This window comes from Ammospiza nelsoni, chromosome 3, assembly GCF_027579445.1.
Source record: "Ammospiza nelsoni isolate bAmmNel1 chromosome 3, bAmmNel1.pri, whole genome shotgun sequence".
NCBI classification, from domain to species: domain Eukaryota; kingdom Metazoa; phylum Chordata; class Aves; order Passeriformes; family Passerellidae; genus Ammospiza; species Ammospiza nelsoni.
The window spans coordinates 4,906,154-4,931,903 of NC_080635.1; the positions used below are offsets into that span (position 1 = coordinate 4,906,154).

At 47.6% G+C, this 25,750-nt stretch overlaps 1 protein-coding gene across 1 annotated transcript; it reads right to left on the minus strand.

Moving 5' to 3' along the window:
- Nucleotides 1–683: 683 nt before the first annotated feature.
- On the minus strand, nt 684–25,635 carry ANAPC1 (anaphase promoting complex subunit 1). The gene is made up of 47 exons (XM_059467921.1): nt 25,412–25,635; nt 24,497–24,658; nt 24,318–24,369; nt 23,655–23,764; nt 23,406–23,488; nt 22,534–22,607; nt 22,164–22,309; nt 21,289–21,509; nt 20,453–20,662; nt 20,075–20,170; nt 19,733–19,823; nt 19,578–19,643; nt 19,289–19,426; nt 18,815–18,955; nt 18,519–18,579; nt 18,044–18,231; nt 17,531–17,605; nt 17,127–17,392; nt 16,825–16,916; nt 16,381–16,529; nt 15,312–15,390; nt 15,197–15,233; nt 15,034–15,104; nt 14,736–14,914; nt 12,598–12,824; nt 11,385–11,503; nt 10,703–10,974; nt 9,938–10,172; nt 9,127–9,218; nt 8,863–8,997; nt 8,662–8,744; nt 8,467–8,545; nt 8,119–8,193; nt 7,524–7,600; nt 7,244–7,334; nt 7,097–7,150; nt 6,640–6,833; nt 6,332–6,418; nt 5,835–5,952; nt 5,009–5,086; nt 4,625–4,692; nt 3,566–3,704; nt 2,960–3,046; nt 2,421–2,516; nt 2,073–2,271; nt 1,467–1,601; nt 684–971 (listed from the first exon to the last, which is right to left on the minus strand). Exons 1-47 carry the CDS (start codon nt 25,622–25,624, stop codon nt 856–858), a joined length of 5,856 nt encoding a protein of 1,951 aa, XP_059323904.1. The 5' UTR covers nt 25,625–25,635; the 3' UTR covers nt 684–855.
- Nucleotides 25,636–25,750: the final 115 nt, after the last annotated feature.

A 25,750-nucleotide genomic window follows, 5' to 3' on the forward strand; every position in this document is an offset into this window, starting at 1 on the left:
GTGATAAATTACTTAAATGTGCTTGTGGAAGAGGTGTGACAAATTAAATTAATTAAACTGTTTTTATTAAATTAGAGAAGTTTCTGAACAGCTTAAAAAAAAAAGGATGAGGGTTGGAATTTGGCACAGGCTCCGCCTCCTTCAGGACACCTCAAGCAATTGGAAAACCTCAGTTAATACACAATAAATTGGTTTTTTGTAAGAATCAGGTTTGCATCATTTTCCTGCTTTTGCTCTATTTTTAATCACTCTTGGTTGTCCTCCTCCCTCCATTTGACCCTTTGCAAAATCCTTGAGGATATGGGAAAAAACCAGGGAGGAACTGGCACAAATCCCACAGAACAGGATTAAATTTGGAAAAACAACAATCAGAATCCAAGCCTTTGGCTCTGCCTGAATAATCCCTCAATTTCTGGCTGCTTTTCATGGAGTAATTCCATGTGTTTGGTGACAAATTAAGGATCTGCTCTGCCCAGAACCAACAAGGAATGCGCCCTGCTCCAAGTTCATCCAGGGGGATGCACATGAAGGAAGGGAACACAAAGTGTTTAAACCAGGAATTATTTCCATTGTCCGGAAATAAGATCCACAAGCAAAGGAGTTATACAGCCAAGGAAAAGCACCATTCCCAGCCAAGGTCTTTCCCAAATCCCCCACAGAAACCACACATCTGCAAACAAACCTTCGTTACAAAAGTAAATTTATTATGACCTCACTTTTATAGCTCTTTTTTTTTTTTTTTAATTCCTCATAACAATTTATAAATAACTCCTGGTCGTGGTTGCCACAGCTGGGAGCGAGTCTGCTGTTTGGGAAGGTACAAAAAGAGGGAGATTTTTGGGAAGCCTGGTGGGACTACAGCACCATGGCCTGGGGATTCCCGAGGAGCAGCGGGGCCAGGCGCAGCAGCGCCCGCACGGGCACGTGCAGCCTCCTCAGCTTCAGCAGCAGCTCCGAGAAGTTCCTGCTCCCTAAAAACATCCAAAGCAAAGGAAAAGGGTGTAAAAATGAGCAAAGATTTGCACAAAATTGGAGGGGGAAGCTCCAGAGAGCTCTGGAGGTGTCATCCCATGGATCCGTCTGTTGTGTGCTGGTTGGAAAGTGAAATTCTACAGGAGACCTCAAATCTCTTTGAAAAGAGATCCCAAATCCAGGAAGAAGGAGAACACAGAGGAAAAGAACAGCCAGAAAGGGATTTGTAACAGGTAACTGGAATCTTCCATGCCCAGACACAGGAATTTGAGGCCAGCATAGGATTCCTGGGATAGGCCCCTGATCCCTCATGGATGTGGTGACATTTCTGCCCCAGCCCTAAGCAAGGAACAGAGCTCCCAAAATTAAGGTCCAGCTGCCTTTCTTTTCCCTCAGTAACCTCAGGACTGGTGTATTCTCAGGCTGCTGGAGAGCAAGGAGAAGCTGCCCAGTGAAGGATCCAGGATTTCCCCAAATCCCAGTTCCAGACTCACCTTCCAGGCCTCCAGCTGCCAGCTGCCCCGGTGTGGGCACAGAGTGGTAGATCAGGAAGCACGCCAGCATGCTCAGCTGGGATTCCTCTGGAGCCTGCCCGCTCAGGTAGGAATGCAGGGACACGTCCCCTCCGGCTGCAAGGCACAAGGAATACCCTTGGTGACATTTGGGAAGCAGGATTTCCACAGATAGATCCCACCGAAGTCTCCATTCCCCACAGAAGGTGGGCTGGGAGGTTGTTTTCCCACCTCCTTCCTTCTGCCATGGCCACCCTGCTGTGGTAACTGTTTGCTTTTGCTCTGGGAAAATTCTCCCTGTCCAAGATGAGGAAGGAATTTTCCCCGGGAAACATCACCTTCCCTGCTAAAAACCCCCATCACTCCAGGCAAACACAATTCTCCAGGGAATGTTCCACACTGCACTGAAAATGCCCTCCCTTCCCTCATCAGTTTTCCACAATTTTGAGGCAACAATCAACATGGACAAGACAAGAACAATCAACAAGACAAGAACCAGGTGAGCAACAGGGGGTGGAATGAGATGGTCTTTAAGGTCCCTTCCCACCCAAACCATTTCAGGATTCTTGGATTGAAATTCCTCCTTACCTTGAAGCCACTGATCCAAGGTGTTATCTATGGTGCACTTCATCACTGGCAGGAATTCCGAGTTCATGAAGAGCCCTCGGGTTGGATTCCTGCTCATCCTCTCCCGGTGGCTCCGGGAGCTGAAGAATTCCAGCACCAGCTTCATCTGCCACAGCTCAAAGGTCTCGGACATTTCCCTCCTTTCCAGCCTCCTCACGGCCTGGTAGTGGGAATTGGAGCAGGAATGAAACAAGTAAATGACTCCTCAACCCCTGCCCTCACTCTTCTGGAAAAGTGAGGAATGGCCACTGTGTGCCCCCCAAAAAGTGGAGAAAAGTGTTGCTTCCACCAGGAACAGGAGTTTCCTACCTGGTCGATGGCAATGTAGGTGGGCAGCATCTCTGGATTCTCCTGGGTCACGCACTCGTAAAGGATGGAGGAGAAAAGATCCAGGATTTCCTGTTTCTGAAGAAAGACAGGCGTCAGGCACAATTTATTCCAGGTCCCTGCCTGGAATTAATTGACTGAAGTTAATCCATGCAGTGGCATCATAGGAATTTGGGATAATTAATGATACCACTTGACTTCATCCTTGGGATAATTAAACTGGGTTTTATGCCTTCCCTTAAATAATTTTTAAAGAAATTCCATATAAAGCACCTTCTGTGACTTCCCCTAAATGCTTCATGGCTCTCTGGATTTGTTAAACACATTCCTCAAGGAATGAGACAAAAAATCCCGATATCAACCAACAGGAATCAGAGGATCATCCTCGTATTACACAACATCCTGCAGGATATTCCCTGCTCCTGCTGGTTGCAGGGCTAAATTCTGCTCTAGAGTTTAAGGCAGGTTTTCCCAACTTTTTATCCATGGAGTAAGTGCTGGTCCACACCAACACATCCTACCTGGCCCATGTCCATAGTCGGTTTGCAAAAATAATCGGCGAAGGAAAAGAGAGCGGGATCGGAAGTGAAAGCGGAAATTGCTTCTGGCTGGAAAAAAAAAAAAGGATTGAAACACATTCCTAAAGCGAACTTTTTGAATTTGTGCACAAAGGTAGCAACAACTGATTTCCAAAGCGTCCAGAACACAGGGGAGAAAACTGGAACCCATGCCAAAAGTTGGAATCAATGTCTAAAGGTTGGACTCAATGATCTAAAAGCTGGACTCAATTTAAAGGCTAGACTAGATGATTGAAAGTCTGGACTCAGTGATCTAAAATTTTGATTCAATGATCTAAAGGCTGGATGCAATCTAAAAGTTGGATTCCACGATCTGAAGGCTGGATTCCATGATCTAAAATTTGGATTCAATCATGTAAAGGTTGGACTCCATGACCCTGGAGGACTTTTCCGCCCTAAATGATTCCACGATCAAGCACTTCATGGGCAGGACGTGTCCAACACTCATGTCTGCCCATGCAGATGCACCTACACAAGAATTCCTGTGAAAGCCACCAGAATTCCCTCCCTCAGCAGCGTTCCTGGCAGGAAGCACCCTGGGAGCAGTACCTTGAAGGCGCGCGCTTCGGAGCTGCGGTGGGTGACGGTCTGCGCCAGGAGGCTGCGCCATCCCATGGGATCCTCCTTGTAGGAGAGCTGCCCAGCCCGGAGCTTCACGTACAGGATGCCACCCTTGGAAAGGATCGACCTGGAATGGCACAATGGGGCTGATTTATGGAATCAGGAGGAAATTCAGGCTGGATATTGGGAAGGAATTCTTCCCTGTGAGGGTGGGGAGGCCCTGGCACAGGTTTCCCAGAGAAGCTCTGGCTGCCCCATCCATAGAAGTGTTCCAGGCCAGGTTGGATGGAGCAACCTGGGGTAGTGGAAGGTGTCCCTACCCATGGCAGGGTGGCACTGGGTGATCCTTAAATCCCTCCCAACCCATGCTGTACTAATGGACTGAGCTTAATTTAATCCTTCCACTTGACAAGGGGGCAATCAACGATTAGACTCATTATCTTGGAGGTCTTCTCCAACCTAAATGATTCTGGGATTGATCAAGGGCAAGTAAATGACCTAAAAGCACCCCACTGCTGAGCAAAGATTGAGCTGGTTTCTCCCACCCTTCACTGGGAGTGCAAAGATGAGAATGATTTCCACACCCCCACCCCAGATCCTGTGTTCCGATAAAATCTCTGGTTCCCACAGCTGCCCGCCACCTTTCGAGTGCGTCACGAGGGCGGGTGGCACTTTTGTGACATGGGGTGACACGAGAAAAAGCACTTCACAGGGCTTTGTAACAGTCCCCAACAGTCTGGGAAATGTGATATCACCACCACTCAAAACCAAACCAAAACCATGAGTAGTAGCTGCTCTCTGGTGCCTCCATCCCACTGCCAGTCTCTGCGGGTTTTACTATCAGGTTTTCCCCGACCTGTTTTTTTGCATGAATTATTCACCTCAATGGGTGAAACCCAACTCTGCAGTTTCTTCCTTTACCCCTAAAGTGCTGTCAGATGCACAACAGTGACTTGATGAAACCCAGAGCTGTGGGAGGGTTTAAAAAAAACCATGAAATACGATTACTACGAGGTCATGATTCAGTTGAGCGTTAAAAACACTTACTGGAGATGAGTCGTTCCCTTGCTTAAATCTATTAATAATTCCCAGTACCGGGGGCCCTTCACTCTGATCTGTCAATAGAAACATTTTATTACTAAATATAACCAGAATCATTGAATTAAGAGGCTTTTACTTTTTTTTTTCAGGGCTGGTTTATAGTGTTGCCCACACAGAAAATTCAGGAGGAGGTTTGTGTCTCCTACAGGGAATTCCCTGCTGCATCAGATCTTGGAAGATCTTGATCAAGACAGAGAATTTTCTTTGGAATCATAATGGGACAATGTCATCCAGAGTCAGGCTAAGGAATCAAAACCCATCAGATCTCAGCTCTTGAGATTTGTGACACAAAATCCAGGTGATTTTCCATTAAAAAGAGATTTCCTCTACCTGCTTCAGTAAGTGGAGCTCTGGGAGAAGCGTGGGTGCCATCAGCTCCTCGGTGGCCTCCCCGTACCACTGCGTGCCCTGCAAAACATCACAACAGCCATGGGTTGGAAAAGCTCATTTCCATGGGAAAAGGAAGGAAAAGGGAACCTTGTGGGGAACAATTGCCCTGGCAGCAGGCAGGGGGTTCTGTTCCTAAGTAAACACAGGACTCATGTCAGGAAACACAGACTACCCAAGCTGTATTTTCCATGGATGGAGGGACCAACACCTAATGCTGGGCAAGGCTGAAACGTGAAGGTTTGGGAAGCAAGCTGTAATGGGAACATGGAGAACTCTTTGTCAGAATCACAGAGATGCACTTCTTCCCCCTAAAAAATCCAAGAAATCAGTTCTGAGCTTCTCCCATATAAAATAAATCCCACAGAAAGGACTCTTCCCTGAAGGACACCTGATGGAAGCACCAAGGAGAAACACCAAGTTGCTCATCTCAGAATTAGGAGAAGGCTTGGAAAACCACAAATGCTTCCAGCCACCTCTGAGCCTTTGGAAATTCTTCTGAAGAGGGAGAAGAACATGGGTCAGTCAGGACACCCTTGAAGACTCTGGTGACTCTCCCTGTCCTCCCTTCTGCTCTCCAGGCGCCACCAAAGCACACCTGAGGTGTGAGTGGGTTCAGCCCAACCCTTCACTCATTTGGGCAGAATTCAACTCGTCTCCACCACAGCTTGAAACCAAACCCAAGACTGGAGGCCACTGCAATGAAAACTGGGATAAATCCGAGTGTTTGGCCATCCCACAGCTCCTCAGGGCCTCCCAGTCACATTACCTTGTAGGTGACCTCTATGAGGGCGTAGCAGGGGGAGTTGGTGTCCACGTCCACGGGAGTGAGGAGCCTGGGCTCGGCCGCCAGCACGTACAGGTGACGCAGAGCCTGCAGGTGGTACCTGGGGTGGCAACCAGGAGCTCAGCACGGGCTAGGAATGGTCCCAGACACCCAATTCCTGCTCCACACCCAAATACAGCTCGTGTAGCCGTGGTATTGGTTAATTAACAGAACAGGGCTTAATGGAGCAGAACCAAAAGTAATTAAGGGTCATAAATGGACAGATCTTCCAGGGAAATCTTTCCAGCTGAGCAAACTGGAGCAGCCTCATCACAGCAGAGCTGGTGTTTCCTCACTGCCCAAAGATCCCTACCACTGTCACTTACTTCTTCCATTTCCCACTTTTTTTTTTAATGGAGATTTTTGGTAAAAGTCCATCACTTGTCTTTTGTAAGAAGATGGTTCAGCCAAAGGAAATGGAATCCCCACGAAAGCCTTACCGATTGTCCGTGCTGTGAACAGGGAAGTGAGGGTACAGAGCACAGAGAAGAGCAGCAATGGAGGAGTTGGAGGTACTCAGAGAATATCTGTAGGAAAAAGACAACATTGTCCTTTAGTTTTCCTTCTAAAAAACACAGGAGGCCAAAATATTTTGGTGGGATGAGGAAAGGAATTTCCAAAAGTGCATGAAGACAACATGACTCCCTCTGCCAACAGAAGGCGCATTTATGCATCCATATAATAAAAACAGAGAAATAGAGGAAATGGAAATAAGGGCAGAGATCTGCCTTTGGAAAAGGCCCATTACCTTCCTCCTCCCAGGAAGAGGAGCCCCAAAGCCATGTGGTGAGCCAGGTGGAAGCCATAGTTCATCTCTCCCCCCGTCTTCTTGTGCATGAAACGGCAAAGCTGGAGCACTTTGAGGTTCCCAGAGCCAGCCATCACCATGGCCAAGGCCAGGAGAAGGACACTCAGGCACGTTTCCAGGTTATAGTGACCCGTCTTCAAGCACAACAGAAAGGTTTCATCACAATTCCATGGCCAACAGCACATTCCAGGTGGGATGATCCACCACTTTCTACCCCAGCGCTTGAAAACCACATTCCCCAGAAGGAGGGAGAGCCAGCAAAGTCCTTCAATGATTTGCAGCTCTGCCACATCCTATAGATCATGTGTAATCCAGGAAATTAAAAGGGCTGGGTTTGTTCCCATTGAACTTTTGCTGAGGGTCACACAAAGCCATCTTTTTGCTCGGAAAAACTTACTATGGACGCCGTTGGAGCCGACAAGCACTTCAGGAAATCCGTGGCATATTTGTACTAGAAAGAAAAGGAATGCCCAGTGAATATGGATCCAAAAGGTGAGTGACAGCTCCCTGGGAAGTGAATGGAATCAAATAACCCTCCTCTTACCAGGCACTGAAATGCTGCCAGATTTTCTGAGCCGGCAAAACGAAATCCCAGGGATAAACACGCTCCGGCGATGATGTAGACGTGAGCTTGCCTAAGGAACAACACAAACGGGAAATGACTAAATGCTCCTCTTCTCCTCATCTGAATACACAGCACAAACCCCTTCATCCCTTAAAAATAAAAGGGAAGACTCATCCTTTATAGGATATCCCATATAACAAAACTCCCCTTTACAGGACAGTAAAATTCCCTGGGAGGAGATTTTTGGGATGTTACTCACGCCAGTGTTTCCAAGCTCAGGTCTTCAGAGGAAGGCAGCTCTGTTGCATGAAGAGAGATAATGTTCTCTCTTATGATCTGTAAAAAGCAAGGAAGGAAAATAAATCCAAGGGAAAACTGATGGCTCATTGAAACTTTGGCCACCAAGAGTTCATAAGTGATACCAAACAGGTCTAAGGGAAGGAAAAGCTGTTTCTTCCCCCAACAGAGACCATCACCATCCTGTAGTTCTCATATGTATTGAGCTCTTAAAAATTCCATACAATATCTTGGAATATCACTGATTCCACTGCTGGGAAGTTACTCCTAATGCTCAACTCCATGCAGCAGTTTTGGACCTGGCAATGCAGGGAAAAGTTGAATCCCTTCTTTCCCTGACATCATTTTGTGTCTGGAATAATCCCATCTCTCCTCAATCATCTCCTTTCCAGTCCTGGTGCTCCTAAATCCATACATCCCAGGGGACAGTCACCTGCGTCATGTTAATGCTCATTTCCTTGTGCTCCTGGCATGACAATGGAAATACCCACACAGAAAACAATCCAGGGAGGTGTGAAATTGAGAAGCAAACACACCACACATAAACAAACACCCACCTGAGGCACATTGCTGTTGACCCACTTGGAATTGGGCAGGATGTCATCCCACAAAATCAGGCATCGAGCCAGGGTCTGGAAAAAGGGAGAAAATGTATCTGTGGAATTGGGAAAAGCTATAAAAATATACCTAAAATTTAATGTAACATTCCCCATAAATTGTGTCATTCATCTATTTCTCCCCAAATTCTGTCTCCATGATAAGGAAGCTGCCACACTACACGGAGGAATTCTTGGAAGGGGTGAATTTGGCTGGGAAGCAAAGGGCTCTGGATGATGGGCATGTTGGGCTGGAATTCCTAAACATCATTTAAATGGATTGAGGAAGGAACCCAAGGGAAATCTTACCCTCAACAAAAGGAATTCTGGTTTGACAAAGTCCAGCAGATACATGGTGTCTGGTGCTTTGAGCCAGTCAGCAATGGATCTGCAGGGCATGGCAAAAGAAAAGGGTTTCCAGGTCACATTCCAGCAATTCCAAACCTCAGCAGAGCCAACACCAGGGCAGTTTAACCCTGCAGGAATTCCCTGGTCAATCAATACCTGTTGTTGGTCTTCAGGTAGATCATGGCAAGTGCAAGGGTGGCACCTGGACACGTCACATCCACGTTGATGGTGTCTCCTTCCTGGGAAAACACAGGGAACACTTCCCACAGGTTCACTTGGAAGGGAATGATGCTCCCAAAGTCATGGAGACACCTCCCAGAATTCCAGCTTAAATGAGGCAGCACTGGCACCACGTACCTTGATTTGGTAACTGGGAGATTTGTGCTTCTCCCTGTGCATTCCTGCCTGGAATCTCCTGTGTCCCCCCACCATGTACTGGTAGAGCTGCTCGGGAACGTTGAGGTCTGACATCCCAATCAGGTTACTGCCATGCTAAGGAAGGGAAAGAAGGAAAACATGGAAGTGCCTTCCTCTAGGAGAAAAACCCACAGGCAGCAGGGAGCCAAGTATGGAACAGCTCTTGGAATGCCATCCCAGTGGATATTGAGTCTCCTGACTTACCCCAAGGCACACCATTCCCAAGGCCAGCCCTGATGCCAGGGAATAGGACTCTCTGTCTGTGCAATATTCCATTTCTGGGCCGGGGGGACGCCCTGGAGAAACCAAATGAGCAAAATTCACCTTTGAAAATTCCAGCTTATTGCTTAATTCCTAGTGAAAGGAGAAAAAATTATCTGTCCCTCCTTAGGGAAGTCCTCATTGGAATGACAAGGAGCTGGCAGTTCATCCATCCACTCCCAAATAGCAACTCCCTCCTAAATGTTATGGTTGGAGTTCAGAGCCATGGTGAAAATGCCAAGTTTAACTGAGGATACTTTAAGATCCCGAACCAATCCAAATGCTATTGCTATAAAAGGATTGCACATATCCAATTTCTAGAAACACAACGATTTCACCCTTAAAATTTATCCCATTCCCTGTTTAATAAACCACACAGTCTCCAAGTATAGTCCCATGTAAACATGGAGAAAAACAAATTAACTCAGAATGAGAGCACAAGTGAGATCACAAATCTGCTGCTCACATCAGTTCTTAAGGCCTAGTGGTTAAAAACCCTTAAAATTCCAAACAGGGGAATTTAGGACACCAAATTTCCAGGTGGAATAAGTAGGAACAGTAACAAAGCTGCCATGTTTCTTTTCCTAAGTTCAGTGACTTTCCTTTTTATGCTGCACAAGCTCCCAAGAGGGACCATGAGGTTTGGAAAAATGGGAAGAAAATGTGGTGGGAAAAGGTGCCAAGGTTACAATCCCAACTCCCTGGTGCACACAGTGTCCAGCCCTCATCCTGTTTTTCCAGTGTTGGCACCCACCTATCTCAGCCAGCAGCACCTCAGCAGTGTGCCTGTGGGCAGTGCCCTGGTAGACCAGGCCTATCCCAACCACAGCAGCCACCTGGACGTTGTGGGGCACATCCAGCTCCGTGGAGGTGGGAGGCAGCAGGGCAGGGATGTGGATGCTCAGCAGGCGGGTGATGGACATGTCCATGGTGCCCAGCTTGGCAGCGGAGACGCCGAGCAGGAGCCCGATGCTCGTCATCTCGTGGCCCTGGGCAAGGGGACAAGGAGCAGTGAGGCACATTCCCAGTGAGGAATGGGAAAACCCCTGTCCCAGTGTTCCACTGGCTTATCCCAATGAGCTGTGTGCAGGGTGGAGAGGTCTGGTGGTAACACTGCAGGATGGAAATGGAGGTTACTCATTCTGCAGAAATTAGGATTGGGAGCGACCTCTGGAGATCATCCAGTCCATCCCCTCTGCTCACTCAGAGCAGGTGACACAGGAAGGCATCCAGGTGGGTTTGGAATGGAGTTTATTCAGAGGCTCCATGCCCTCCCTGGACAGCCAGCTCTCCATCACTTCTTCCAAAAAAGCAGTCCTTTTTTTTCCTCACATTGAGAAAGGATCCTTCCAACCCAACCCAAACCATGCACCCCAACCATAACGAAGCAACTCAGACATTCTCCCACACCAAGAAACTCCCAATGCAGCAGCAGTTCAAAGAAACCTTCCTTGCTTTTTTTGCCTAAAGAATCCAATCCCACTGGGACCTGCCTCTTGGATGCGCCAGAATTCCTCACCTTGGTCAGGTAGTCGTGGATGTTGAGGGTGGACAGCTTGGTGAGGTGCCCGCTGAGGCCCAGGGCCATGAGGAAGCCGGCGTACTCGTTGGCCAGCTCGGCGATTTTGGGCTTGTTGTAGACGATCCAGGCGGAGTCGATCTGGGAAGCGGGAGCGATCTTCAGGCCGGCGGCCACGCCGTTGTGGAAGCTGGCCCAGCAGGCCATGTTGGGGGGAACATCGATGTTCCCGCTGTTCAGATCCACAGTGGTGTTCCTCGGAGGGGCACGGCCTGCCATGGGAGAGGGGGTAACAGGGTCAGGAAAAGCCAAGCTCTTCATCCAGGGCCAAGTGAGGGAACAGCTCTGAACAGCTCTGTTCAGGAATGTCAGGACAGCCCTTTGCAGGATCCTGTATGACCCCAGGACTGCTTAGGCCATTTTTCTACTTCTCTCTCCTTCTGCACCTAATAAAAGGTTTCAGTGTTTGATAACACTGGCCCTGACCATTCCAGAAGGATCTTCCACCATTCCAGGTGGCAGATTCAAAGCCCAAAGGAGCTGCTTCCTCACAAAACCCACACCTGAGCCGTGAAATTCTTGGTGGAGAAGATGCTGTAAAAATTACTGTAGTGGGATAACAGCTGGAAGAAAGCCCATCCTGCTCTGGGATGGACTGGGAAGGAAGCCCTGACAAACGTACCAGTGAGGTTCAGCTTAGGGATGGGCAGCTGCTCTGTTGGCACAGGATGGTAGGAGAACAGGGTGAACATTCCTCGTCCAACTGGGAGTGCCATGGTTCGCTGGCACAGCTGCAGCAACCTGGTGGGGAGGTGAATCCAAAAATGACATGGAAAAATTTCCCAAATATAAACACCTACAAACAACAGGCACTGGACAGAACCATTTTCCCCTCACTGTGGCTCCTTCCTTCTCCTTTTGAACCAAATCTTTGGTCCTAACAAGGTTCATCTCCAAGATACCTTTTAGCTGCTGGAACCTGGCACTATTTTTCCCTTAAAGCCGGTTCAATAAATCCATTCCACAGACACTTCCCAGCTGTGCTGGAAGCGAGGTGAGGGGAAAAAGTCAAGTAAAAGTGGTTGCCCTGTGGGATCCTGCTATGAGTGGTGATAACACCGAGTAATAACTCACGTACAGAGGTGATAAGGTGCTTCCAAGAATGCCGACCACAATTCTCTATGACTTAGTCTGGAAACACTTTCTAAACTCCTTAGATTACTCAGCTCCCTAGGTCAGATTCAGAACCATGAATGCTGCATGGTAATGGTGTTCTCAGGTTTGCTTTTCAATTTGGTTTTTAAAGAAGAGGTTTTTAACTCCCCCCAAATTGAATAAAGCAGGACAGGGATAATCAAGGCCACTGGACACGGGTTTCAAAGGAATGGCATGGGACAGTGAATGTGCTTTCTGCGGAATTCCAAGGTCCCCTGTCTCAAGACCAGCCTGTCATAAAGGGTTCTCCAGCTTTGGGCATGGCATGGATGGTTTGGTCTCTACAGAGTAGGTCCTGCTTATATTTAACATTTTTTGGGCAGAACAAACTGCTACAAAATCCCTTCAAACCCAACAGACCTCAGTGTGCTGTTTGCCCTTCCCAAGAACCCCCTATTCCAACAGTGCTTTGGAATGGAATTGAAAGACTTGGATTATGGGTTTTTCTTGTAATTAGATTCTGAGCCTCCAAAAATATCCCCACAACCTTTCAGCTGAACGAAATACTGGGAAATAGAAACAGCTGGAAATGGAGAAATTTCCAAGGCCACATCGGATGGAGCTTGGAGCAATCAGGGATAGTGGAAGGTATCCATGGCCACGCTTGGAATGAGATGAGCTTTAAGGTCCTTCCAGACCCAAGCCAAGCCAAGCCATTCCATGCTTCCAGGACTCCCTACCTGTTTTCCTTCTCCTCGATGTACTCGTGGTCACTGGCCTCTGGCATCTGCACCACGTTGACGCGGACGGGCCGGGCGCTCTGCAGGAGCCTCCTCACCTCCTGCACCCGCAGGTCCTCGCTCCAGATCAGGGACATCACCTCCTCGTTCATGTCGTTCATGCCATCCTCATCCTCCTCCGACTCGGCTGCCGACGGAATGTCCGAGGACGGCACCGTGCCCACGGACTGCAAGGGAAAGGGAAGAGACAATTCCAGGGGGGAAAAAGTGCCAGGAAGGCACCACAGCCTGAACTCAGCCAGCACAATGTGATGGGTCTGTACACAGAAGGGATGGACACACTGATGGAGGGTCACAGCATTCCCATGTTCCTCACAGGAATTTAAAGGCCTGGAGGATTTCCAAAGATGGAAATCAAGTCGTTTTGCACAACCAAATGGGATAAATAACTAAAGACAAGAGGATATGACACCTCAAATGCATTGAGGAGGTGACGTGTGATGAAGTTCTTGCCCTTTCAAAATCTTTCCTTGTTTTGGAGCAATTGTAGGAAAGGGTTTTCCTTTCCCTGCCTACTCCATCAGCCCAGTCTGTGATGATCCCAATTTGTGATGAGTCCAACCTCAGCTGCTGTTCTGCAGATTCTGCTCCAAACCATGTGTTATTTTTCAAAGTGTTGATGTTTTCACACATCAATTTGGATTCCCTCCACAACTACCTTGAAAAGCAAATTACCCATTAAAGCAGCCTGCACAGCAGAAAATCCCAAAATTCCTCACTATCAGAAGACTTGGGATTCATCACAGCACCAGAATGGTTTTGGAACTTCTACACATGACCAGAAAAGCACCAAAGCTTAGGAGCACTCTTGGAAAACCCTTTTCCTATGTGAGATTTAAGAAATGCTTTTCTAAAGTTCTGCTCTCCTGTTTGCTCACATCACACAAGTGATGAGAGGACCCAAAGGGAACAGATCTTCCCGTGGTTCTCAGGGAACGTGTGGCCCCAGGAAGGCAAGTAAATGAAGAGCTGATGAATGAAACTCAATTTCTTCTGGTAAATCCACACTCAATCTCAACACACAACTGCACCACCCAGAGCTGCAGCGTCCGTTCTGAAACAGGAAACTCCACCCTGCCCTCCTGAGAAATGACAAACAATTTGGGGTTTGAAGCTCACTTTGGCCTTTTAAGGTCACATCAATTCGAGGCATTGTTATAAAGTCAGTGATAAAATCAAATTTATCATCATTTTCGATGATTCGTGAGGGTTTCGGTTGGGCACAGCTTCCACCAGCAGTAAACAAAAAGGATTTTTCGTGTGGTGGCAGGTGGGGTCTGACCTGGAGTTAATTAACCTTTCTGCCAAATTAATTACAGTTTTTATATGCAATTAGTCATAAAGCCTTTGCTGCAGAGAACTGGAATAACTTTATTGTCCCTTCCAAAGTTGAGACAGCAAAAAAGGATCTTGAGCAAGGTGAACTTCAGATTTCAATTCCAATTCCTGACTTTGGAAAAGGCTCCAATCTTCTGCCATGATAGGGTTTTATGTCAGCCTAAAGAACAATTTTGGTTTTCAACAAAGGGCTTTCAGTGAGATACAATTCCTTGGGATGCCGGTGATAGCCACTATCAGAAGAAAATGTTGAAGAGAAAAACATCACACTGGTTTTTTTAATCATTTTACCTCAGGATACAAATAACTAAAACCTTTTTTGGGGAAAAAAAGAGAAATGTGGCAAGTGTATTTCCAAATCCAGCTCTTCTAGTGGAAAGGAGGATGCCAGCCATGCCAACACAATGAGCCTCTGACAAATACTCACTTCCTTCTCCTTCTGTCATGGCTTGATGGCAGAGCCTCTGGAGAAAGCACCAAAGAATGGGAGGAGGAGGAGGAATCCAACAGCTCTGGAGGTAAAACTTTTGTCTAAATTTAAAAATGTGATTTATCTTGAGTTTTTTCCCAGCTATCCATGATTACCCATCCCTACTGGATGTTGCTTTTCACACCAAAACCCTTGTACGTGTAAATCCTCCATTTTGTCGCCCTCAGTTTGGGAATTAAGCTGGAAATCCCTGAGCTGCCTGCTGTGCCCAAACCCTGGGATTGGGAAATCCCTTTGTGGCCATACTCACGGATTTCCCCTTCTGCAGGCTCCCTTCCCAGGCCTGCTTGGACAAATCCTGGCGGCCGATGAGGAGGCACACGGCTTCCGGCCAGTCCGAGGACGGCTGCTCCCGGCACTGGTAGATGGCATCCCGGATGGGAAGAGCCACGCCAAAGGGAAGAGATTCCAGATCCCTCAAGGTGAAACCTTAAAAATTAAGGAGGAAAAAAAAACCCCTAAATAAGTGTTATCAATCCCAGACAAAAAGAGTGTTTCCTGTTATCCAAGCATGTGGTTATTTGGGAGTGTTGTTGATCCGCTCTTACCAACACTGGTCATCCAAAGGACCAATTTTTCAGCCAGGCTGGAAACAGAAGTGCTGGATTTGAAATTGCACCTGGAAAATTAAGGAGAAGCCAATAAAAGCTCATCCAGAAGTCAGCAGGAAGTCACAGACTCAACAGAACAACACCAAAAAAGTTTCCATACCGATTGTCATCCTGCTCCATCTGCTGCTTCCGTTGGCCTAGGAAAGACAAGGCTGTGTTAATTCCATGTTTTCCAAGCTCAAGGCACTCCCAGGATGGAGTCAAAGCATCCTTACCTGATGTGATCTTGTACAAATAATGGGAGGCTTCATTCAGCACAGCACTCTCATCCCCAAGGATGTACAGAGCCACACTCTGGGGAGGAGAGACACCAAAAAACATCATTTCGGGGTTATATTCCTGATATATTTGGGGTTATATTCCTGATATTCCTTTGCTTCCCAGAAAAACAGGCAGGAAGTAACTGGAATACTACCTCAGAAATGGTGCAGGTGTATTGTGGGGAAAAGGAGATTGAAACAACTGAACAACAACAAACTTTGAAGCTTTAAATTTTGGAGGGGAAAAAAATCCACCCTGAAACAATGCACTGAATTTTCCCTCATTGCTTCAGAGATAAAAGATAAATATCTTCCCAACAGAAAAACATGTTCCCAGTTATCCTTCTTGTGTTTCTCATATTTCATTTCTCTTGCAGGACACACACATTTTCCACTTGGTCTCCTCCACATCTTGGCTATTTTGTGAAGGTTCCAAGTGAAAAGCTGTTGGGTCCAGCCAGCAAAATCCAAGGGATCAGTCACTACATTTTGAAAATTCTGGGAAAAATCATATCCAGGTAAAATGACTCTGTTGGCTTTATGAAAATCTTTTAACTCTGAGCTCTACAAGGGCAGATCAGGCAGAGAGAGGAGGAAAATAGATCCTGGCTTTTCTTCCCTGTTTTTCTCCTTAGGCACCTCAGGCTTGACACCTCTGCTCCCAGTTGGAAGGGTTTTCCCATCAATGACTCAGGAAGTGATGCTGACCAGGAGATACCATCAGCACTCACAGGACTAAATACTGATGTTGGGGCATGCCCAAGGAGAAAACTGGGGAATTCTCATTCCCCAAATATAGATAATTCCAAGTTCCATTATTACTTTGCACAAACCACAGAAAAACACAGAAGTGGTGAAGCTGCTCAGCTCCAATACATCCAGTAAATGAATCCCTCTATTATTTCACCCTCCTTTAGGGATGTTTCACTCCCAGGAAATTCAGCAGCTGGAGCAAGCCCTGCCCACAGGGCAGTGCTGACAGAACGAGGCACATTCCCTGTATTCCCTGTCCCCCAGTACTCACCAGTACCACCAGTTTGCTCCTCTCACAGATCCCTGGTAAGTAGGGATAAGGCTGCACTCCCTCTCCCTTCAGGCAGGAACTCAGCCACTGGAAGATACTTGGAGGCTCAGCAGAAAAAAAGGAAGGATGTAGCATGAAACCTGTTTGGACTTAAGATGAACAGCAAAGACCATGAGCTCAGGGAAAAGGCACAAGAATTCCTCACCATTCCCAACTCCTCCAGCGTTTCCTTCAAAAACAAAAATCCAGCATCTCCCCACAAAATGTCACAGATCCCCCGTGTCAGATGGGATTTTATGACAGGAAGGAAAACTCAAGGCATCTATTTAAGGAAGGAGAATTATCTCAAAGGAATACGTAGGGGATAATCCTCCAGAATGAGGATAATGTTAACAACAAAGGGAATACCCAAGTATCACAGAATAGCCAAAGGCTTAAACTCACCCTGGTCAATTATGCAGGTCTGCCTGGAAGTTTTGACAAGGGCTGGGTAGTCCCTGTAGTAATAATCCATGTAAGCTTCCAGTTTCAAATCCCTGGAATGAGACAGAGGGGAGTCACAGACTGGGACAAAAACATTCCAACCTCCTAGATGCCACCTTTGGGCAGTTGCTGCTACTGGGGGAGAATCTGGAGCCATGGAACAAACAGGAAAGGTTTTAAATATTCTTTTCCTTCAAATACAGGGCAAGTTTGCTCAAATTTGGGCAATCCCACCAAAAGAAACAATTTTCCAGTGGGAATACCTGGCCAGCTGAACCAGGAGAACCACGAGGGAGCGGAGTCCTTCTCCCATCAGACTGTTCAGTTTGAGCTCCTCATAGATGAGGTGGAGAACAAAGAAAATGGCAGGAATGTGGGAGAAAAGGAGGGTGGAGGAATCCAAACTGAGGCTCTGGGAAAAGTCATCCCTGGAAGCTGAAACTTCCAGAGGGTCCAGGCGCAGAGCTTTGGCAATGGGGTGAGACTCGAAATTCCTGTGGTAGTCAGAGCTCAGGAGATATTCCCAGTCCTAGAGCAAAGAAACAGAAAGAAAGACAGAGGATCCATGGTGAAAATAATTTCCAGAAAGGTAATTCCAAAGCACTGTTACAGAGGAATTTTTTCCCTAAAAACCAATCCAAATATAACAGAGGGAACCATTTCTTACCTCATCTGACCCAGTTTCTGATGGCCTTGCCTTCTTTGGAGCAATGACTGGGGAGAGTGATCCTTCAAAATCAAGCTGCAACAAATTAAAGAAAAAGAAATAAAAATAGAAGAAATAAATAGAAAAGTTAAATAAAGAGGTTTCTTTGTGATTTCTTAGGAACCAGGGTTTCTTGCAATTTCTTTGGAACCAAGGTTTCCTAGGTGAATCACAACATCTGAACTCAAGCCAAGTAGGACATGATGTGGCTTGAGGTACTTCTGGATTTGCTGAACAAACCCCAGAAATACAAAATCCTCTTTAGGAAACAACAATCTGAGTTGTGACCTGTGTTTAAACTCAGAATTGATTTAATATGGATGGGATTAACCAAATTTAATACAGTGTTACATGTTGAGGTGGAATCAAATCTTCATCATTTATTTTTATAATAAGCACCCTGTAAATGTACCTCATGACAAAGACAGAGTAAAACAGGCCTGAAAATTAGAAGTGAAGAATGGATTTACTCACATTCCGTGTCCAGCAGAGCCTCTCAGTGTTGTACCCCATCATGTTCATGAGACAGGTGACAAATAAATTCCACTCTGAGTGGTAGCTGGGCCCTCCTGGGGCGTTGTAGGCGTTGTACCACTTCACCAACATCTGCACAGCTGTTTCCTTGGGCAGGATGGCTTTCAGCCCCTGCAGGCATCTTTTCACTGTTGGAAAAGAAGGAAACCATCCATCAGCTCTGGTTTCCTGGGATTTGCTTCACCAGTGGTGGAATTCTCCACAGGTTCCTCTGGTTGGACCTGCTTTCAACTCAAAATAAAGCCACAAAACTCCAACAGCTCTTCCCTGAGATGAGCACAAACCCTCCAATTTGGAACAAAAATAAGGAAAAATACTCCTTTTTTTGCTCATTACTGAAACCAGCCATGTCTGAACTGGCACCTCAGCCCTTCCCCAAGCAAAGCAAAAGCCACCCAAAGCTTTGGAATCCTACCTAATTCCGAGGTGGCGATTTCAGGAATACTGATCCGAACCATGGTGTTATTGCTGAGCTCCTGGAAAATCCAACAAAAGTGGAAATAAATCAGGAAATGCAGCAAGTGCAGGCAGAACAATTTTCTATCAATTCAGAACTCCTTAGTGGGTAAAGATATTCCCAAATCCCGGCTTTTGCTACATTAAAATGTGGAATTCAGACGCCAGCTCTGTGAAACACTGGAAATCTTGGAATGATCTTGAAATAATCTTTGTTCTGAAAAGTGTTGCCCCAAATGACAGGGAAATACCTACTAAAGTTACTCTGTTGTGGACAGGATCCCTCAGAGCTTGGATGAAAGTCCCAAGCTGCTGGAAAGTGCAGTCCTCAACGTAGGGGGAGTCGTGGAGCTTGGAAGAATCCCTTAATTCCGGAACTGGTGACAAAAGCACGCTCTGGAAAGTGGGAAAAATGAGCCCAGTTTAGAGTTCAAATTGAAGTGGAATTCAGAATTAAAGTGGATCTGAGCAAAGAACAGCTAGAATTGTTGGGTTTGAGGTACTAACAAGAATCTTGGAAATTACTATAAAACTTTCCAATCCCTGCCTTGGAAGTTTTATGGCAAACAGAAATAAATAAACAGGGCAGCACCACAGAAATCTTCTTTAAACACAGTTTATTCAGAGGATTTACAGAACAAGAAGGAAAGATTCAATTGCAAAAGTCACCTTAGAAGATAAAAAAACATTGATCATTACAAAAAAAAGGAATATTTCCTTATTTGTTACCTCTTCCAGGGGTCCCAGATGCTTGTTCAAAGGCTTGGATGGAGTACTGACACTATCCAAGGGAGTGCTTGGCCGAGGCATTGGGTTGGACATTGTCAGGGATGGAGCAGGAAGCCCAGGAATAAAAACCTTTCCTACCTTTTTGGTGGAAAAGGGAAACAAAGTTAAGTTTTTCTCTAAAAATAACCCTCACAAAAATTATTTAACTGCCCCATTAATGCTATGGATGCTTCAGAGCTCCCCTTTCCAGCACTGCTCATAAATTAGGGATGGAAAAGGCGTCGCTTACCCGAACCACTCCGGAATAAAGCACCAGATTCCCACTGCCTTCCAGAACCAGCAGTGTGTCAATTCCCTGGAATAATCAAGCAGCACATTCAGCTCCTTGTGCTTAATTAAGGAGGCACCAGCTGCATGACAAGGACATTCCACAGGTAACAATACCTCCACTGGAGCTGCATCCTTTGCTGGAATATTGGTGACAGATCCAAAGATCAGCTGTGATTTATCGTTGCTCTCTTGGAATTTTACACACCTAGGGATTAGGGAGAACAGGAAACATAAAAGATTTGTTTTGGGTGCTGTTACAGAAAAAAACCACAGACTTCCAACAGTGCAGTGAATTATCTGTGGGTTTTGTGGTTCCTTCATCCTTTTCCCTGCTTTGCACAAAATAAATCAACTTATTTTTAATTTTCTAGTTAATTAAAACCCCTGATGTATGGATTCCAGCTGGGAATTTCTGGAGTGCTTCTCCTGGTTCACCTGTCCCCAAGGAATGCTCACCTCAGCTGGAGCTGGGATTCCACTAAAAAGCACAGGAATTTCTGCCCACAAAGGTCGGTGGAAATGAACACTTTGGATGCCTGGGAATTCTTCTCTCTGGAAAAGAGGCCCAAGGACCAGGTTAGAACGTGCTTTGCTTTGGAGACTCCATGAAACATTCAGAAAGCCTGGAATAACACACCAGGAAAAACTGGTCTGAGTGCTCAGTTCTCTGCAAGGGAGCCAGGCACTAAGGGAACATCATTTCCCAAAAAAATCACGGAGTGCAAGTCCATGAAGACTCCAAGATGGCTCCAAATGAAGAAAAACCACTCAAATAAGCAGTGATTTCACTTAAATTCCTGCTTCCCAACTCTCATCCCAAGAAAACCAGCTGACCTCATGCTTGGGACTGTTTCTGTCCACAGGTGGTCGATGCAGAGCTCAGGAACGATCGGCTCCGTCTCCGGCACGAGGAAGGAGTCGTTGGCAATGGAATTTGGGGAATGGGTAACGCTGGGTCTCCTTGGGGACTGGGCACTGCTGGAAAGGTTGAACCTGTGCACTCCAGAGAAGGAATGGACTCCCAGGGCTGGGGAATGGGAACGGCTGCAGGCAGAGAAAGGGTATGGATGAGAAAGAGATCTTCAAACTCACGGAAAAATCAGATATTGATGCAGTCAAAAAGTGGATCTTCGAAATTGGGATAGAATCAGTCACTGGATATGGCCCAAAAGTGGATTCTCAAAATCAGGGAGAATCCCAGGGGGCCCATCCACTGACTTTAAAACCCAACCAAATGCTAAAGCAGCAAAAAGCTCATTGATGATGTCCTTTAGTTTTCTAGCACAAGAAAATGATTCTCTAATTATTTTCCAGGCATCTCTGTCCAAATCCAACAGATGAGATTTCAAAAGATTTCAGATGGTCCATTCCATCAAAAATCCCTTCCAAACTCTTCCCTCCAATTTCTTTAGAGAAGCCAGCCCAAAACATCCTGGGACTCAAATACCCTGCAGGCATTCCTTGATCCATGCCAGAACAGACTCCATGGCTCTGGCACAGGCACCACCCTCCTGTACTACTGGGATAATGGCACAGGAAGGGCATTCCAAGGGACATTTCAGGTGCTGCAACACAAGAGGCACCAGAGCCTTGCATGGAAAGATCAAGAGCAAAACGTGTCCATGCTATTCCATGGGTGCCATCCTTTGGGATTTGCTGTGGGTGCTCACCTCAAAGCTGCCATGTTGGAGATGGTGGGAGAGCGGGATTGCAGGTTGGGAGAGGAGCTGGATCTGCTCTGGCTGTGGATGGAGGAGTAGTTCTGGAAAGGGGAGCCCCCAGGGGAGTCTCCTTTGGAGAGGCTGCGGAGATGAGCGGTCAGGGAGCTGCTGGTGGCCATGTGCTGGGGGGTGCCCCCCTGATCTGGGAATTTCAGCACCAGGCTCTGCTCCTGGAAGGAAAACTGATGGCATGTGGGCAAGGGCAGCCAGGGAGAGGCTTTTCCAACAGCTTTTCCCATCAGTTACGTGTTACAAATTCATGCTCAGCCTACTGAGTTAATCCCATTAACCCTGCTCCTCTACTCCCACAGAAACTGCTCCAATGTTTGGTTTTTGGTTTTTTTTTTTTTTTTTTTTTTTTCCACAAAATCACAGGATTTGGTTGGAAAAGACCTTAGTGCCCAGCCAGTTCCACCCTCTGCCATGGGAACACCCTCCCCTATCCCAAGCCCTGTCCAACCTGGGACATTTCCAGGAATGGAGCAGCCACAGATTCTCTGGGAAACTCTGCCAGGGCCTCACAACCCTCACTGTCAAAGTTTTCATGGCACTAAGTGACTTTCCACTTTTCCTAAGCCTTCTGGTCCAATGTATGGAATAATATATTAATAATATAATACATGACCATCACCACCCCATGATCCCCCTGCTCCAGGCAAATCCATGGAAAAATTTTCTTAAAAACCAAAAGAACCAGCCTCATTAGATATCTTACTTTTATAAATGAAACAAATCCCAAATCCCAGCCATTCCTAACACACATAAGGGCACAGAAATGAACAGAGCTGTTTTCCAGGGATCTTCATTCCCCAGGGAATGTGTACCTCTGGCTTGACTCTCCTGAGGGCCCAGACTGTGTGTAAGCTCTGCACAGTGTCGTAGGTCATCACAATGGAAGGGTCAGCGCTGAGGAACACGATCCTCAGCGTGTGGTCAGCCACGTACTGCACCCGGGACGACCCAAACACTCCTGGAAAACAGGGATGCATCCCAAAAGATCAGCCCCACAATGATACTGTGAGCATCTCTCACACTCTCTCCCTTCCACAATCTGGGTTTCTCCCCTGGGCAGCCTCCCTGTTCATGCAGCCACTCTAACTGCATGCTTGGAAGTGACTCTTCCCGAATTTTTTGCTACAGGGACACACTGGGATTTGCTGCCACCCCGAGGGACTCTGGTGACATCCAATGTACCTCCAGACTTGCAGACCAGAGGGGCGATCTCATCCAGGGGGTGCAGCATGCTGAACATCGTCGGCAGAGGCTCCCTAGGGAAAAGGCACACAAATCAGAGCCTGGAATGTGACAGCAGGCACATAGATCTCATCTCAAAAAGCTTGCTGGATTCACTGAGTAGACTTTTTCAGGATCTCTGTTCCTAATCCCAGCTCTTCTGGGCACTAGAGAATCCCAGGGGAAAACCCAAAAGAGGGGATGAAAGCTGCTCATTAGTGCATTGCCCAACTGCTTCCTTTGGGATCCACAGAGGGCTTCCACAGGGGCTGGGAGCCTCAGCCTACAGGGAATGGGATGGGATCCCCACCAAAGAGGAAATGGGATCCTGCAGCTGAGAGAAAATGTCTCAATGGCAATGCCTCAGTGGCTCTCCCAGCTGTCCATGACAGCCTGGAATCAATTCCTCGGACAAACCTCAATGGAATCAGGCTGGTGCTTCCCAGATCCTATTCCCAGGACCAGCACTCCCAAACAGTTTTTAACACTCAGCTTTGAGTGTGCTCATTCAGAGTCACTGGGATGGGATAAAAAGACTGGAAGAAGCACATCAATAAAATCCCAGAATGGTTTGGGTAGGAAGGGATCTTAAAATGATCCCATTCCCCCCCCTGCCATGGGCAGGGACACTTCCACTATCCCAGGTTGCTCCAAGCCCCATCCAAGCTGTCCTTGAACACTTCCAGGAACGGCCCAAACACAACTTCCTCCTTTTCCACCCAATTTTACCTTTTCCCATCAGAAACACACAGATCTTTCACCACTGCCCTCCAACTCCTCCATTCCTTATTAGATTATCCAACAGGAAACCACCCACATTCCTCATCCCATACCTGGGTGGACTTGGAGGCACCTCATGGGAAGAACTGCTGCGCTCAAATAACAACCCATACTTGCTTGGCCAGACACTTGCAACCTATAAAAAAAAATGGATTTATGGTGGGATAAAAAAAATCAACCATGTGGTGTGTTGATGATGTCTTATAGGAAAATAAGATGTCCAGGGTTTTTATGCAGAGCAGGGAAACATAAATGTGGATAAAAATGTTACAGTTGTGGACAAAAAGCGTGGCAGAAGTTACCTGGAAAGGCAGAGCAGCGATGTAATCCTTCCCCTCCATGCTGTGCACGTTTATGCAGGAATTCTGCAAAATGCAGATACATTTCTCCAGTGTTTCCTCACTGCCTGGCACTGGAAAGGAAGGAACAAAACAATTACACAGTGAAGTTTTACTCCGTTTCAGACATCCCTTATACACAAAAAGTAAATTCTGACATTTCAAGTGGTGGTGAATGAGCTCCTGGAGTGTGTCCAGAGAAGGGAATGGAGCTGGGAAGGGGCTGGAAAACAAGGACTGGCTGAGAAAGCTCAGCCTGGAGAAAAGAAGGCTCAGGGGAGACCTTCTGGCTCTGCACAACTCCCTGACAGGAGGCTGCAGCCAGGTGGGGGTCAGGCTCTGCTTCCAGGGAACAAGGAACAGGATGACAAGAAACAGCCCCAAGCTGCACCAGGAGAGATTCAGGGTGGATATTGGGAAAATCTCTTCCCCCAAAGAGTATCCAGCCCTGACACAGGCACAGGGCTATAAAAGCCACGTGGATGTGGCACTTAGGGATGTGGTTTTGGCAACAGCTGGACTGGGCAGTCTCTGAGGGCTTTCCCAACCTAAACAATTCCATGATTCCAAGCCAAGGGAGCCGAGCTCTGAGCATTTGCCCAGCAGCACAAGAAGCAGGACACTCACCATCAGCTTTTTCCGACTTTTCCTGGGGGATAATGAAGTCACACCACAAGGCCTGAAACCCAACACAGCATCATTAATTCTCCAGAACGAGCTGCTCCCACAAAATACCACCTTCCCGTGTTCCCTGTCTGGGAAGGGTTTGTGCATTCTCTCAGTGCCCCTTTCCCACATTTCTGTACCTGCAGGACGGGGCTGTCGACGGTGAATGCCTTGTACACGGCAGACACTTGGCTTCTGCTGCCCTTGCTCCAGATGACCACGTTGCTGGCCACGTACAGCTCCTCGTCGTAGTCCACCTCCTCCCCAACATCACTGATGCCCTTTCTCAGCTGCCAGCTTTCCTGGAAAACAGAGGTTTGTCAAGGGAAAGCCACAAGAGCCATGGGTGTGATGAGTTTGGCACAGAGAAGTTGTGGCTGCTCCGTCCCTGGAAGTGTCCCAGGCCAGGATGGACGGGGCTTGGAGCACCCTGGGATAGTGGAAGGTGTCCCTGATCATGGCAGGGGGTGAAATGAGGCGATCCATAAGATCCCTTCCAACCCAAAAAACCCTGGCATTCCACGGAAAAGGACAATCAGGATCCATTTGGATTTATTTTGATGGAAGCCAGGGAGGAATGGGTAAGGGAGACCCTTTGTAGAGTTCTGAGATTTAGAGTGAAACCCCTTGCTTCCCAAACTCCTTCTCAGAGAGGAGCTGGGATATGGATGGATCCAATCTTAGGCTCGATCTCCATCAGAGCTGGGGATGTTCACCTGGAGAAGAGAAGCCTCCAAGGAGACCTTAAAACCCCAAAGGGGCGCCAAGAGAGCTGGAGTGGGACTTGGACACGAGTCTGCACTGACAAGACAAGGGGAAATGGCTTCCTGCTGCCAGAGGCAGGGTTAGATGGGGCACTGGGAAGGAATTCTCCCCTGGAAGGGTGCTGAGGCCCTGGCACAGGCTGCCCCATATCCCTGGAAATCAAGGCCAGCCTGGAGAAGCTTGGAGCAACTCTCTCTGCTGGAAGCTGCCCCAGCCCACGGCGGCGGGCGGGAACCGCACGGGCTTTAAGTTTCCTTCCCTCCCAACCCCCGGCTCAGCCAGGCCCGTACCCGGTGCCGGTCGTGGATGGTGACCTCTCGGAGGGAGCCCACGAGCCCCGCGGCGCCGTCGGAGGAGCAGAGCTCCGGCGCGGGCTGCAGCCGCCGCAGCTGCAGGCTCAGGGCGCTCGGGTGCCGCCGGCTCTGCTCGCGGCCCCGCGGCGCGAACTCCTGCAGGTCGCCGGCCGCAATCATCGTCGCCCTCTCGTCACAGTGGTCCGACATGGGGCCCCGATATCCACATTATTTCCGGGACGCTCCGGCGGCTCCCGCGGGCACCGGGACGCGCGGGGAGCAGCACCGGCGGCCCCTCACGCGGGCGCGGCCATCTTGGCGCTCCCGCCCTGCCCC

What these genes read in the sequence shown, in the direction of transcription:
- ANAPC1 (XM_059467921.1), bottom strand. Translation starts at nt 25,624, where the DNA reads ATGTCGGACCACTGTGACGAGAGGGCGACGATGATTGCGGCCGGCGAC. An exon ending in GGAGCAAACTGGTGGTACTG is followed by an intron (nt 15,391 to 16,380) that starts GTGAGTACTGGG and finishes TCTCCTCCCCAG; the next exon opens with AGTGTGGCTCTGTACATCCT. An exon ending in CAGAATTCCTTTTGTTGAGG is followed by an intron (nt 8,194 to 8,466) that starts GTAAGATTTCCC and finishes CCCTTTTTCCAG; the next exon opens with ACCCTGGCTCGATGCCTGAT.